The sequence below is a fragment of the Gambusia affinis genome, linkage group LG06 (genome assembly GCF_019740435.1).
Source record: "Gambusia affinis linkage group LG06, SWU_Gaff_1.0, whole genome shotgun sequence".
In the NCBI taxonomy this organism is placed as follows: domain Eukaryota; kingdom Metazoa; phylum Chordata; class Actinopteri; order Cyprinodontiformes; family Poeciliidae; genus Gambusia; species Gambusia affinis.
In genome coordinates, this window is record NC_057873.1 from 18,120,388 (window position 1) to 18,133,912 (window position 13,525).

Here is a 13,525-nt window from a genome sequence, read left to right on the forward strand (position 1 = left end):
TTTCTTTTTATTAGACTAGCAAGGTCTTTTACCAGGTCCACCATAAAAACGTCTAAATGTCTCAGTCTCCCATTCCTCATCCTTGTTTCTTCTAATAGACTCGGTTTTTGTTTGCTCTCCTCGCTACTTCTTTGTATAAAACAAGTTCATGCAACCAAAAGAAAATTAAATGAATTGCCACTTACTTTAGCTTGCAATTGGTGGATGAAGAGACTAAACATAAAGAGACTGAGAGAATGAGGTGCGGAGTGAGACGGCGCAGCGCCCAGATTGCAATCTGTTTTGTCAAGCCTGTTATTGTTACTGCTGAAATGCTTTTTAGGCCTGAAAGACAATTACTTTGGCAGCTCCAGCAGGTTTACAGTCATACATACTCTAGTATTAAAAATGCTTGTGTAAAACAGCACATTGTCTTGCACACCCTTGACAGAAGAATTAAATGTAATTATTTTTTTTCTCCATCCTGTCTCTAATCTTATTTTAATCTTTTTTATCACTCTAAATCACCTTTTACCTTTACCATCTCCCTCATCTACTTTCTCATCTATTCTATCAAATCACCTCTTTTATCTTCCTAATCTCTTCACTCTCTTTCTCTGGAAATGCTTTTCCTCTTCTTCCCTTTTCTCCCTCACTCTCATGACTCCCACCCCCACACCACTCTTTGTAGGTCACTGTCTGGACGTATTGTCGGAGGTGTGTGGTGGTTCTTCACTCTGATCATCATCTCCTCTTACACAGCCAACCTGGCTGCTTTCCTCACTGTGGAGCGGATGGTCTCACCTATAGAAAGTGCAGAGGACTTGGCTAAACAGACAGAGATAGCCTACGGGACACTGGATTCAGGCTCCACGAAGGAGTTCTTCAGGGTATGGACTCTCTCTGCAGACATAACTTTAACAAGAGATTTTGTTCAGTGTATTTACTTTCTTAATTGATTTAAACACAAAAGGCAGTTCATTTATTAGCTGTTTAAAGATACATCTTGAATCAAAAGTAATTTAATCTGATTTCTGTCTTTAATTTTAAAGATAAAAATCATAAAATGAATGAGTTTTTGTTGACCCAGCCATTCTACAAAGATTTGACTTTCTTCAATGCTTTTCTCATTTTATATATAATGGCTATCACTTTGGAGTTCCAGAGCATTAGAAGTGCATCTAAAAGCCCTGCCATACTGACAGGCTTCACGGATTTTCTGTCCTGTTTGTTTTGGAGGTTCTCTAGATCAGTGCATGCTCTGGTCTTAGCCTCATAAACTGTGGCTCATCACAGTTAATTCAAGGTCTTGCAGAGGGTAGGACTTATTTTCAAATTCTGTCAACTGGCTTGACAGCTTTTTTCTATTTCTAAATTAAATAATCACTTCACTGGGTGTTTTTTTGGTACTTAGATCTATGTCAAATATAACCTTTTTCTCTCAAACACCAAAGAGCATAACATGTTAGACACTATAATATATTTCCATCCCTATACAGGGTTTGCAATTATGATACAAAGACAAGGGCATTAGCCAAAATATTTCAAGAACTTAAGACAAAAGTTATCAAAATGTTTTTTTTTTTTTGTGTTTGTTTGTTTGTTGTTTTGTTGGGGTTTTTTTTTTTTAACTTCTAAAAGGTCCATTATAAGTTAAACTGCTCTTTCTTAAATGGGCTGGGAAAAGATGGGACATTGGTATTCCATATCTTTGAAGCTTTCATGGTAACTCTTTGGGTTGAACATAGAAAGGATTATGTGATATAATTAATTTTTTTTTGGAGCTTTAGTGATGAAGTGTCACTTACATGCTTTTGTTGTTTGCTTGTTGGTTTCAAGAATTCATTCCCATGTTTAATGTTTACCATGAAAGATTTAGGTTTATGAAGAATTCTTGAGGAATCCTCTCAATTATTAAACACAGCTGAGCAATGTTTATCACAGTCCTGACATTTAATCACTCTCCCACCAAGTCATACAGAGTTATTAACTTGCTAATCATCATCAGAGTAAATTATACAGGAAATTAAACTATGTAAATGGAGAAAGGAGAAACATATAGAGCTAAATGCTCTGCAGGGAGCTTTTATGGGAAACAAAATTAGACGGAAAGTAAATTATCCCAGAGAAAAATCACAATGCCTTTTGTCCCATTTTGACAAATGTATTATTGATAGGTGTCCCACCAACATTTGATAACACCAAAGTGAATACATTTATAAAGTTTGTTTGTTTTTTTTCTGCTGCCAAAAGCAAAAATCTATGATGGCATTATACACTTTGACCCCAATATCCTCCATCACTTGTTTTTGTGCTTATGCGCTTCTATGCTTCTGAAGGATATGTGCATTGGTATTTTTGTTTGAGTGTTGTGTGTATGGGGGTGTGCCTTTGGGGGTGTGTGGCGGTGGTTGAAGACAGGGTGCAGGGAGGAGGTTGGTCGAGGAGCTAGTGGCAGATAGTTTTTACTTCTCTGAGCGGCTCTCGCATCATCAACATAACGAGCATGCCGAAATCTGTGGAGGGTGAAAAAGCAATTTAATCTCCCACAGCTGAGGGGGATTCGCCACCACCATTAATTATGTTTGTGTGTGTGTGCATGTGGGCGTGCACTTGTGTACAGACACACACACACAAGTGCACGCATGGATGTATGCGCATTTAGCTAAATTGTATGAATACAGTTGACATGCGCATGGATATTTGAGTGGCATGTAAAATGCATCTGTTCCCGTGTGTATTTAGAAAATGTGTGCATGGGAGGCCTGAAGGTGACTTGGAGCATCCATTTCCTCCTTCACAGCCACACTCATTGTTAAAGAATTTAGAAAAGCCACAGTATTTTGTCACACATCTATCCCTCCAGGGCTAGACAATGTTTTGTACGTGCACAGAAGCTTCAACATTACTGTCTCCTCTGTGTCCCGGACATTACACAGACAGATGAATGAAGGGGCTGCAGAGGATGACGAGAATTTATGATAGCTTCCCCTGGCCGGGGTGGAAAATAAAGGCAAAGGTTGGGGAGAAAGTCAGGATATAAGAGAGAGAGGAGGGGAATATTGGTCCTCTTGAATGTGAATGGCATTATTATAGGATAGGTGTCCGTCACGCACCATCAGCACCCTGACACACACATACCATCCCCTGGTGCTGGTTTCACTTCCTCAGGCCCTGGCTTGTTACTTGCAAAGCAACAAGAGTAACATTTAAATACCAGGAGAAAGCGAGGGAGAAGAAATCGAATGCTTGTGGAGGATGCTTGTTATTTTCACTCATGAGTAAACACAATTCACACACTTGGACAGAAGCAAATAAGTTCCCTCAAACACATATAGACTGGTGAAAAAAAAACACCTTATATGCGGACGGAGACCAACGGCTTTTTCACTCCGGATAGACGCCTACTGAAATACTCCTCCGAATTTGTAGCTGCCTGATTAGCATGCAACTGTTCAAGTCATTTGAAGTGAGACTGATGCTTGACTTTTTGAGAAAGATATAGTGTTACATTCAAAATGAGATTATAAAAGTCATTTTATGCCAGAGCATCAAAATGGTAGATGGATAAGACAGCCTTCAATCAGCAGTGTAATTTTATTCAAAATTCAAATTGTATTCCAATCAGCTCTTTGTTATTTCTAACATGAACAGCACTAAATTATATCTCTGTTGTTACACGTCATGTCATTTGGTCAATTTATTAAAAAACATCTATTAAATTCAACAGCAGCTTTCATTTTAAATATTTCAGTTACGTCTCAAAAACAGCAATTACATTTTATTGATTAAATCCATAATTTGATAAGCAGCAAATTTTTTAACCTATATGCAGGGGCATTCAGAAATATACACAAATTTGGTGGAAATAATAATTGTTTAAACAAAATGTCTAAATAAATTCAAAAACTAAATATTATTCTATATAGTACGGTAGACATTAACTGTTTTTCTTTTTTACATCTGATCAGAAACAATATTTATATATTTAACTGTAAAATGTACAGTCATATGTGAAGGTGTTATCAATCCTAGAACCAAGTTGGCTGTAAATAAATGGCTCTTTTAGGTCTTAGATGGCATGAGATCGCCTTTACACAGGATGCAGCGATGTACCACAGCAGAGTCTTGTGTTGTACAGTAGGCAAAGTTTTACAAACAAATATGTGAATATTATATTTGACAAGTAAAAGCTCCCTGTTTGTGTGCAGTGCTGTCAGCTACAGTGCTGGTTGTATTGTGCTAAAGCTAACACCAACTCTGCATCCTGTTAGTGAAAATAAAAACAACAAAATCAAAAAGGAGACAGTTGGTGACTTGCTGTGATACAGAGAGCAATGTGACAACTGTATTATATCTTTCTACTTTCAGCTCAGTTGGGATCAGTGTAAAAGCACAAATATGTCTTAGCAAGCCGACCACAGAGTAAAAGTATTATTTAATGAATTAGTGACTGTTTTTGGTTTGAAAGTCCCGAGGTTGTTTGGGACTTGCAATTGAATCAAAAGTATTTCCCCCTTGATTAAAAGAAGAATTCTTAATTATTCCAGTAAAAGCCTTTTGTTTGTTACAGTGCCTTGAAAAAACTCAGAAACACACACATCAGTGTTTTTATTATGATTGTATGTAAACATGAAGGTAAATTAAGCCTAGTGACAAAATTTTTATTCCTTATGTTTTGTGTTTTAGATCTTTTTGTAAGATCCCTTTTATGAACATCAGTTTTTGAACATTGTCCTATTGGAGGGATAGATATGAACTATAACTGGGTCATACCAACACATAAACATGCTTTGATCTAAACCAAACCTTTGGAGTCATGGTTGTCTGTTCAGAGTCGATTTCAAGTCTTCTACAGGTTGCAAGTTTTATTCCAAATTTGTTCTGTTTTTGGCTTTTTCCATCTTCCCATTAGCTCTGACTCGTTTCTCTGTCCACATTGAACAAAGGTTACCCCACACCATGATACCACCACCACCATGTTTCAATGTGGGTTTTATGCAATGTTAGATTTCCACCTCACACAGCATTTTGCATGTTGGTCAACAATTCAGTGTTGGCTTTGTCTAATCAAAACATGTTCTTCTAACATGTTTGCTTTCTTCCATATATGGCTTACGCAAACTTTAAAGTGCAATTACTTTGCTCTTTTTTTTTTTTTTTTTTTGCTTAATGGTGGAAACTGATTTTAAAAATATTAAAAATTTATTTAATTAATTAATTGTGAATTATTGATTTTTTTAAATCAAAAATATTTAATGTTTTTCAGTTGAAATAAATTTCTTATAATGTCATGACATTTGGATTCTAGTTATGTATCTGTACCTCGACTGAAATGGTAAATAGATTTCTAAGCAGGAAAAATATTTTTTCTTATTTCAAATTACGTTTTTTGTTTTTTTTTTCTTTATCTTCTTAGCAAGTGTTTAAAAAGCACCCAACATGAACATTTTTCAAATGTTTAATAGCCACAAAAACAGTAATCTGCATCAAATTCTGCATCTTTACCTTTGTGAAACAATGCCTTCTAATGTGCAAATAACCCTTGGTTTCTCCTCTCACCCGCTCCACCCCAGAGGTCCAAGATAGCCGTTTACGAGAAGATGTGGTCTTACATGAAGTCCGCTGAGCCATCTGTGTTCACCAGAACCACAGCAGAGGGTGTGGCAAGAGTGCGCAAGTCCAAGGGGAAGTACGCCTTCCTCTTGGAGTCCACCATGAACGAATACACGGAGCAGCGGAAGCCTTGTGACACTATGAAAGTGGGAGGAAATCTGGACTCCAAAGGATACGGCATTGCCACACCGAAAGGCTCACTGTTAAGGTGGGTGGAATAGTGTAACAATAGGAAACAGTAGCAACACTGATACTGTACTATTGCTGCAAAATTCCACCTACCCTGCTGTGCCTTTTATCCCACACAGATTGGACTGTCACTGCTGTCTGGTGGCAAGTTTTTTTTTGGGGGGGGGGTTTAAACTTACAAATCTAAAGAACTGGAGTAATGATCAATCACTAATTTTTGTAATAGAAATTAAACTACAATGATTATAAATTAACTCTAACTACATCAGTTTTCACTTGGCAGCAGTGACAAATAAATGTTGCAAATGTAAAAAAAATATATCATCACGCTTTCTCATTTGCTTTAGTTTTTCTCTCTTTCTTGTTTTCCTTTCTTTTTTTTTGTATTGCGTGAAATTGTTTCTGTCACTGTTTCTGCTGTACTCGTCCTTTTCTGCCACCTCTCTTTTGATTTAGGGCTTGTCCCCTTCATTTCTCTGTCCAGTGTCACTATCATCCATACATCTCATTTGTGGTTCTTGCATCTGTTGCACTGTCAACCATTCTTCCTTTTTTTCCATAGGGCCAACTACCAGGTAACTTTGTGCATTTGTCTGCTGTCTTAAGTGTGTTTTTCCATGATGATGATGATGATGATGATGATGATGATGATGATGATGATGATGGTGATGATGATTAGAATAAAAAAATATTTAAATGTATTCACAGAAATCTGCCATGAGGAGGGGTAGGACCTCAGACTTTTGGCACTTTCTCCAGAGCCACAAAGGGGGGAATTTATAGATAATCAGGAAACATGATTAAAACTGAGGGGCCTGGTCAATGGGGGGACTAGTGAGTAAAACTAACAAGGCTTCTTGTGTCAAATTGCAAAGTCAAAATTAAAATGAGTATTTTATTGAATTTCTGGATGACGTACAACTGTAATTTTTTTTAAAGAATCCCAGATGAAAACGTCAAATGATGCAGTACTTTATATCAATGTTTCCATAAAAGCTTGATTAAAATTTAAAAAATATAAGATAGAGGAAATGAATGAGAAAGCAATTGAATTTAACTACAGTTGGTCAGTTTACGTCCTTCACTCCTCTGACTTATTGGCTTGAGTTCACAATAAGAGCAACCAAGGATTTTATTTTAGTGAGACTTCGGTAAATCTAATTTATGTATCAGATCACTATGTGAATATTACAAAGACTTTGGGGTACATTGTGGTTCACAGCAAACTCAAATCAGAAATCAAAAATGGGTAAATTTATTTCTCAAGCAGTGGTAATTTTAGTAATTTTCTTTAATTGCTAATTATCTACTTTGAGAAAATGCAGCTCTCTATTTATCTCAATAGGTCTTACTTAACTGAAAAGAAAACCAAAAGGTGCACACTGGTTTCAGTGTTTGGATCTGAATCAACTAGAAGACCTGATAAATAATACTTTTTTTCTGTGGACATTACTAAAATGATGCTCCTCTTCGTAAGATCATTTATTTTATGAATCACCCAGGCAGATTTATAGATAGCAATCTACTTCTTGCCCAAATTCTCTGTCTGTCCTCAAAGGAGTAGCTCATGACTAAATGAAATATAAATTCAAAGACCATTGTCAAAGCGTAAACCAACCAACCACACATGAATCATTGCTATGTACAGGACCATGTAAATTCTAGAAGCCTGAATTTAATTCATATCAAATGAAATACATTTGACTTTTCAAACACATATTGAACTTTTTCATTTATGGCCCTGTTTGGAAATGTACTAGCTGCTACAGAAAAAAAAAAAAAAATGAAGAGCTTTAATCAAAGTTGTTCGAATGGTAATAAAATCTGACCTAAATGACCTGATTTTTGTTAATCACTCCATATGGGGAAAAAATGTGAAGTTTCAACTTTAAGTGGGCTTTCCACAATACCACAGACGCTATTGATGTAAAATCACAAATAAATTCAGTGAGCTGCAGTCTATTGTTATTTAAAAATTAACATGGTTCAATTCCACCTACATAGCATTTTTGTTATTAGATGACAAAACTCCTGACAAGCTTAACTTTATGAACTAACAGACGCCATATGGGAGAAGTAAAGGAGCATAAATTGCTTTTGGTTTTATAGAGATCAGTGTAAGCATAAAGATACCGTAGACTACAGTACTATAAAGCTTACTGTAGTAAAACATCAGATAGGTTCCTGTCAGCCGAAAGGCTTTTCTACACAATTCTGCAGCACACGCAATGTTTAGTACTGTGTAACGTAAGTGGAGCAAGCTAAGATCCAGTGACTCCATTGGGCGTGGTCAGCTCTGAAGACAATCAAAACAAACATTGCACTGTACTCCAGATAAAACCCACCCTTACCCTTCTCATTTATTATTATTATTATTATTATTATTATTATTATTATTATTATTATTATTATTATTATTATTATTATTATTATTACCAGGGATCATACACTGCTGAGACAGTCCTGAAAAACAGTATTTTTCCTTCTAAATTTAGTAAGTTTCTATATTTTACTCTAAATCAGCTGTACTACTGTACAGCTTTTGAAGGTAATGTTTATCAAAATGCAGTTTTTTGTGTTTTACATATTTTTTTTAAATCTGTCACCATGTCCTGACAATATAATATGAGACACATAATCTGTGAAAAAAAATCAAGCTCCTCTGCCTCCTCCCTGTGGCCCTACTGCCATCTGCAGAAATACACAGCCCCTGGTTAAAAACAACCAATCCGAGTCGGGAGGAGGGTCTAAACACTGTCAATCACACTTGTGCATGCGCTGCTCAGACCCTCCCTTTTCTGATCTGCTGTGCTGTAAACATAACTGTCTAATTAATTATTAAATTGGTTTCAAACTGAATGTGGCAAGACCTTAATGGAAATTATAAACCCAAAATTATCAGGAGATGAGCACACACAAAAAACGCTAGTGGTTCTTTTTCTGACTTTCATCAGGTTGAGTTGTGTCCGTGACTCCATCCACCTTCCAATATCATGACTGACGTACTACTGTGAACTCCTTCTCACGGCTACTGCAAAAAATTATCCATCTCACCCCAGGGAGTGTAAAAAAGAATTGTGCAACCTAGATCCTCCTTCAGTAGCCAACTTTCTCCTCTGAAGAGAAGCTTTTCAGATTGCACAGCAAACGTTTTTGTCCAGTGTTCAGATACTTCTGTGATTCCAGTTCACCAGGAGTCCTGTTAAATTCTCCCTCTTATGTTCAGAGAGAGGAAATTATGGGGCATACAACACAGTAATCACTTCAACAGTGCCATCTAACACTCCACAGCACCTTGACAGTTTTACCAAGCACTCACTATTGCCCCAGTGCACCTATCTTTTTTTTTTTTTTTTCTTGAGGAATCAGACAAAATGAAACGACCTTTTCTTCAACTGCACATGTTGCTCAAGGCAGAAACCCTCCACAAAAAAATAAAAAAATAATTAAAAAATTCTCCTCTTTGCCCAACAGAGGGAGCATGGACTCTTTACAAGAGATGTGAATAGTGTACGGTGACCAAAAATGACACGGCTTCACGTCAACAAGTATTCACAGTATTTCTTGTTGTTAAAGAGTTCATGCCCTATATGATCATTCAGCACATCTTGGTAAAGGAAGACATTTCCTGAAGCTTCACAGACTAGCCAGAAAAAAAAATAGTGAAGTAGCACTAGATCTCTAGTGATTCACACAATGCACTTACCAGGAAATCTGAACAGATAGACCAATCTTTTAGGAAACCGTCTGTACCAAGAATGGATGCTGAACCCTCAAGTGGTGCAGCAGACCTGGCAGAGATAACAGGTTGTGGTAAATCTCTTCAGCTCATGGGAAAATGCTCATTGCCCCAGTGAAGCATCTCTTCCAGATGCTCCACTGGGCATGGAGGTGCTGTTATACTCATGGCCGAATGTGTTTCTCTCTGTCCCCCCATGTCTCAGCCTAATATCCCCAACTCTACTCAAGGTGAGAGAACAGGGCTTGACTTTGATTCTGGTGGCCATTGAAACCCTGAGTGGTGGAGATAATCCAAGTTCTGTCAGCAGAACCATGGCCCCTCCTCACTCTCAGGGACCTTTGATCTCAGGTTCAGAGAGAGATTTATGATCCACATCCAGACAAGCCAGACAAGGTGGCTATTAAAAGGTGGACCCTACATGCAGCAGATCTCCCTCCAGATGTCATAGAACACTTTCAAAATGTAAATACTTCTTCTACTTGCTCTTTTTATAGTGGTTAATTGCAAGTTTTTGATAACTGGTATGTGGAAAGACAACCCAATCCTTTCAGTGTTGGGTGGTGGATGTTCTCTGCTTCCTGCGGCGCTTATTGGAGGGAATATCTTTCCAATTATTAAGACCTTTGTAGCTACAGTTTCAACTCATCAGGTAGAGTTTGATGATAAACCCGTGGGGCCTGAAATATACAAAGTGAAAAGTTGAAACCAAAATTCAGGAGTTTTAAATTGTCTATATGTCGCTGTTTCCCACAGGGAAAGTACTGGAGAAATTTGACCAACTGCTCTCTCTTCTGCTCCTCCATCTATTTGTCATCATTTGTCGGATTTCCTCTGTGAAAGGCAAAACATGAACACTACTTCAGTCTCAAGTCCTGTACTATAACTCCCCCCCCCCAAAACTTCTATTGTGCAAAGTTTTTCAAGACCCCAGCCTCCCTGCAGTTCAACTCCTGTTGGAAAAAAAAAAGCATTCCATTTAAAATAGAGAAGTGATTGACAGGATGTGGATATGTTGCTGTTTAAGCCTCCTTAAAACTAATCATTATAACTATCCATGGTTGTCTCTGATTTCTGTCAGTTGATAGGAAGCACTGTCTTCCAGTCATGTGGCAGTGAGAGAGCCTGAGTTTGCGTCTTCCTCTCCTCGTGGTGTACTGTTCACAGGACTAAACTGACTTTATGATGTTGCTGACAGGCATGACTACTATGATATTTAAGTTTTCAGCAGATAAATGTTATTTTCTTATCTAGAGCTGCTGTTATATGAATAATAATGAATACCTCTAATGTTTTTTTTCTGATTTTCGTATATGTTTCAACTATTTTCTTCCATACCTTCTAAGTTGAGATGTCACAGCTTGTGGATAAGATCCCCCAAATGACACTGTCTCTCTCTGAAGCTGAACTATTTCCATTTGGAAATCTTTCATGATTATGTTTTTTGATCAGGCAACAACTTTTCAGTTCCAGCATTGGATGAAATGTAACCTGACCATCAGGTTCTGAGATATGCTGTCAGGTGTGCGGTCAAATCGGCAGAACCATGGGTACCAGAGAGCTTTTGGAGATGAGAAAGAGGAAAAGGGAGAAAAAAAATAGAAAAAATATTTCTACATAAAACTAACCTAAAACAAGTGAACTGGTTTGGTTTAATTTAACTGAGGAAAAACCGGTGTATGTATTTATTTTTTTTCAGTTTATGTAAACTTCTCGTGTCAGCTGTACACAGTACATTACACATAGATGATTCTACGTTTATTTTGTTTACATGAGACAAAATTGCTTTGCATACAGTCCAGGAATGTCAGATTATTTAGCCTGGTCCCTGTGGATTTAGTTTGAAGGTCAGTTAGCTTGGTACTGTGGGAAGGACTGCTGCAGTTCTCATCTGTGCAGCTCGGCAGAGAAAACTGAGGACCGACAAAGATGGACAAGAGCACCATCAACAGGCTGCAAAAATAAGGTTACCTTAGTTCACTCATATAGTCTGTAACCTCTGACGAGTGCATTCTGAGAAACGGTAACAGAAGAACCTGCAAAACTTTGCAAGTTGGTAGAACATGGATTTAAAACAATCTCAAACAGTAGGAGACAGGGTTGTTTGGGGTGCATCTATCCCCACTAGCTCACCTTTATGCCTTAAGCCCCTCTTGATTTATCCTTCCCATTCATTCTCTCCTCCTTTTCCTACTCTCCTTCTCCCCCCCCACCCCCTTGGCTGTGATTTCCATCTATCTTGTCTGTTTGTCCCTCCATCCTCTGCTCTGACCAAACTATGTTATCTGTTCCTCCTTTTTTACTTAAAGAAACGCGGTCAACCTGGCCGTGCTAAAACTCAACGAGCAGGGCCTGTTGGACAAATTGAAAAACAAGTGGTGGTATGACAAAGGAGAATGTGGCAGCGGGGGAGGGGATTCCAAGGTTAGCCCGCTCTGTCTGCCCCACCCGCCCCTCCCCAACTACTCAATGACAGGGGCCGCTCACAAGCTGCAGGAGCTTGTGATGGCCCCGTCCTTGGAGAGTGTGACACATGCATCTGCCCCGCCGAAAGGTTTATGGACCATACAGGGAAGGAAAAACCCCTCAAGATATTCACTTGCAGAGAGAAAATATTTTATAGATACAGAGATTAGTGTGCAGTAAGGAAGCCCTTATTTCAAAAGAAGTATTTCAAAAAGTCTTTTTTGAGAGAGTTAATTGGTTTGACTAAATTCCAGAAGGTAGAAATTCAACAAATCATCAAAAAGCTTTATTTTATCATTGTGCATAACATATTATTAATTTCACTATTGACTTAGTAAGCATCTTCTAAAATGAGAAACAGAAGAAAGCAATGACAAAATTTAAGTGATTAATATTAGCACATAGAGAGCAATTACTGTGAAGACAGGAAGATATCACCCCTTGTGGCTGCTCTGAGTATAGGAGAGAGAGAAGCTAATCAGTGGTATGAGGACTACACATTCAAATTGTATCCAGTCCTTAACTGTGGAGTTGTTGTACTTACAGATGTTAATTAGGTAATTTCTGTATAACAACATTTGTTCTGCATCTGAAGATGAGGGCGGCGTTTTGAATTATCGAAGTGTTTATATAAAAAGTACAACATCTCACATATTAAAAAAAAACAAGGAGATTATTTAAATACATGTAACCAACTTAAAACTAAAACTAAACTTTATAGTTAGCCATTCTGTAATTACAGACTTAGTCATAAATAGTTGTTGACTCAGTTAAACTCATTTTTAGTAGTTTTTCTATACCTTCACTGTAATGAACCTCCCAAAGTAATATCACTGTGACGCCAATTAAATGTATTTTTATTTATTTGTGCAATATAGAGTTGGGGCATCACCAACTTAGAAATTATGAAGACACACCAAGATAATTTAGATTAATCGTTTTGGAAGTGTGCCTGTGCAAAGTTGGGTGCCAGTCTAACCATTAACAGAAGATGTTGCATTAGTTTACTCTATATGCAAAAGCGTTCTTGGCAAAGTCTGGATTAATTACAAAATGGATCAGATTTAGAGCTAACCAGCAGAAAAACTTAAGCTGAAATAATCGACTTTAACATTGCAGTAACAGTACATTCAAAGAACTGTAGCGACTAATTAATTATATCAAACCAAAATTGATTTAAATAGTTGATGATATCTTAAGCTTCATACTTTAAGTTGGACAAGTGTAGCTCTCTCTCTCTCAGTAGCAGCATAGAGCTAGCTTGATGCTAATAGACCTGTCTTGATAGTATTTTCTTTCTGGTTCATTGTGGAAATTAGCAGGGGCAGAATGAATGTGTTACCATGAGTGACAAAGGTGGGTCCCACTCATATGTATGTAGCTCGACTTAGCTCCTTGTAGCCTCCCATCCCCCCAGCCCCTCCTTAAACGAGCATACACACATGTACTCAGTGGGATCCAAGCTAGGTCACTTGTATTGTATGTAATCAAAGTTTTCTATGTGACTTGAGATGTTCAATGCAAATGTGAAATACC

General features: G+C 37.6%; 1 protein-coding gene across 7 annotated transcripts in view; it reads left to right on the plus strand.

Moving 5' to 3' along the window:
* gria4a (glutamate receptor, ionotropic, AMPA 4a) overlaps positions 1-13,525 on the plus strand; it is a 121,546-nt gene that overhangs the window by 93,591 nt on the left and 14,430 nt on the right. For 4 of the 7 annotated variants that reach the window (XR_006370800.1, XM_044118619.1, XM_044118623.1 and 1 more), the window contains exons 14-15: positions 671-869; positions 5,556-5,803. Coding sequence is in view for 6 of the 7 variants with exons in the window: in XM_044118619.1 (XP_043974554.1) it covers positions 671-869; positions 5,556-5,803 (447 nt within the window). In the remaining variant the exon portion in view is untranslated. Of the gene's footprint in view, positions 1-670; positions 870-5,555; positions 5,804-11,832; positions 11,948-13,525 lie in introns of all 7 variants that reach the window. The other 3 variants (XM_044118620.1, XM_044118622.1, XM_044118624.1) reach the window with 1 other exon arrangement.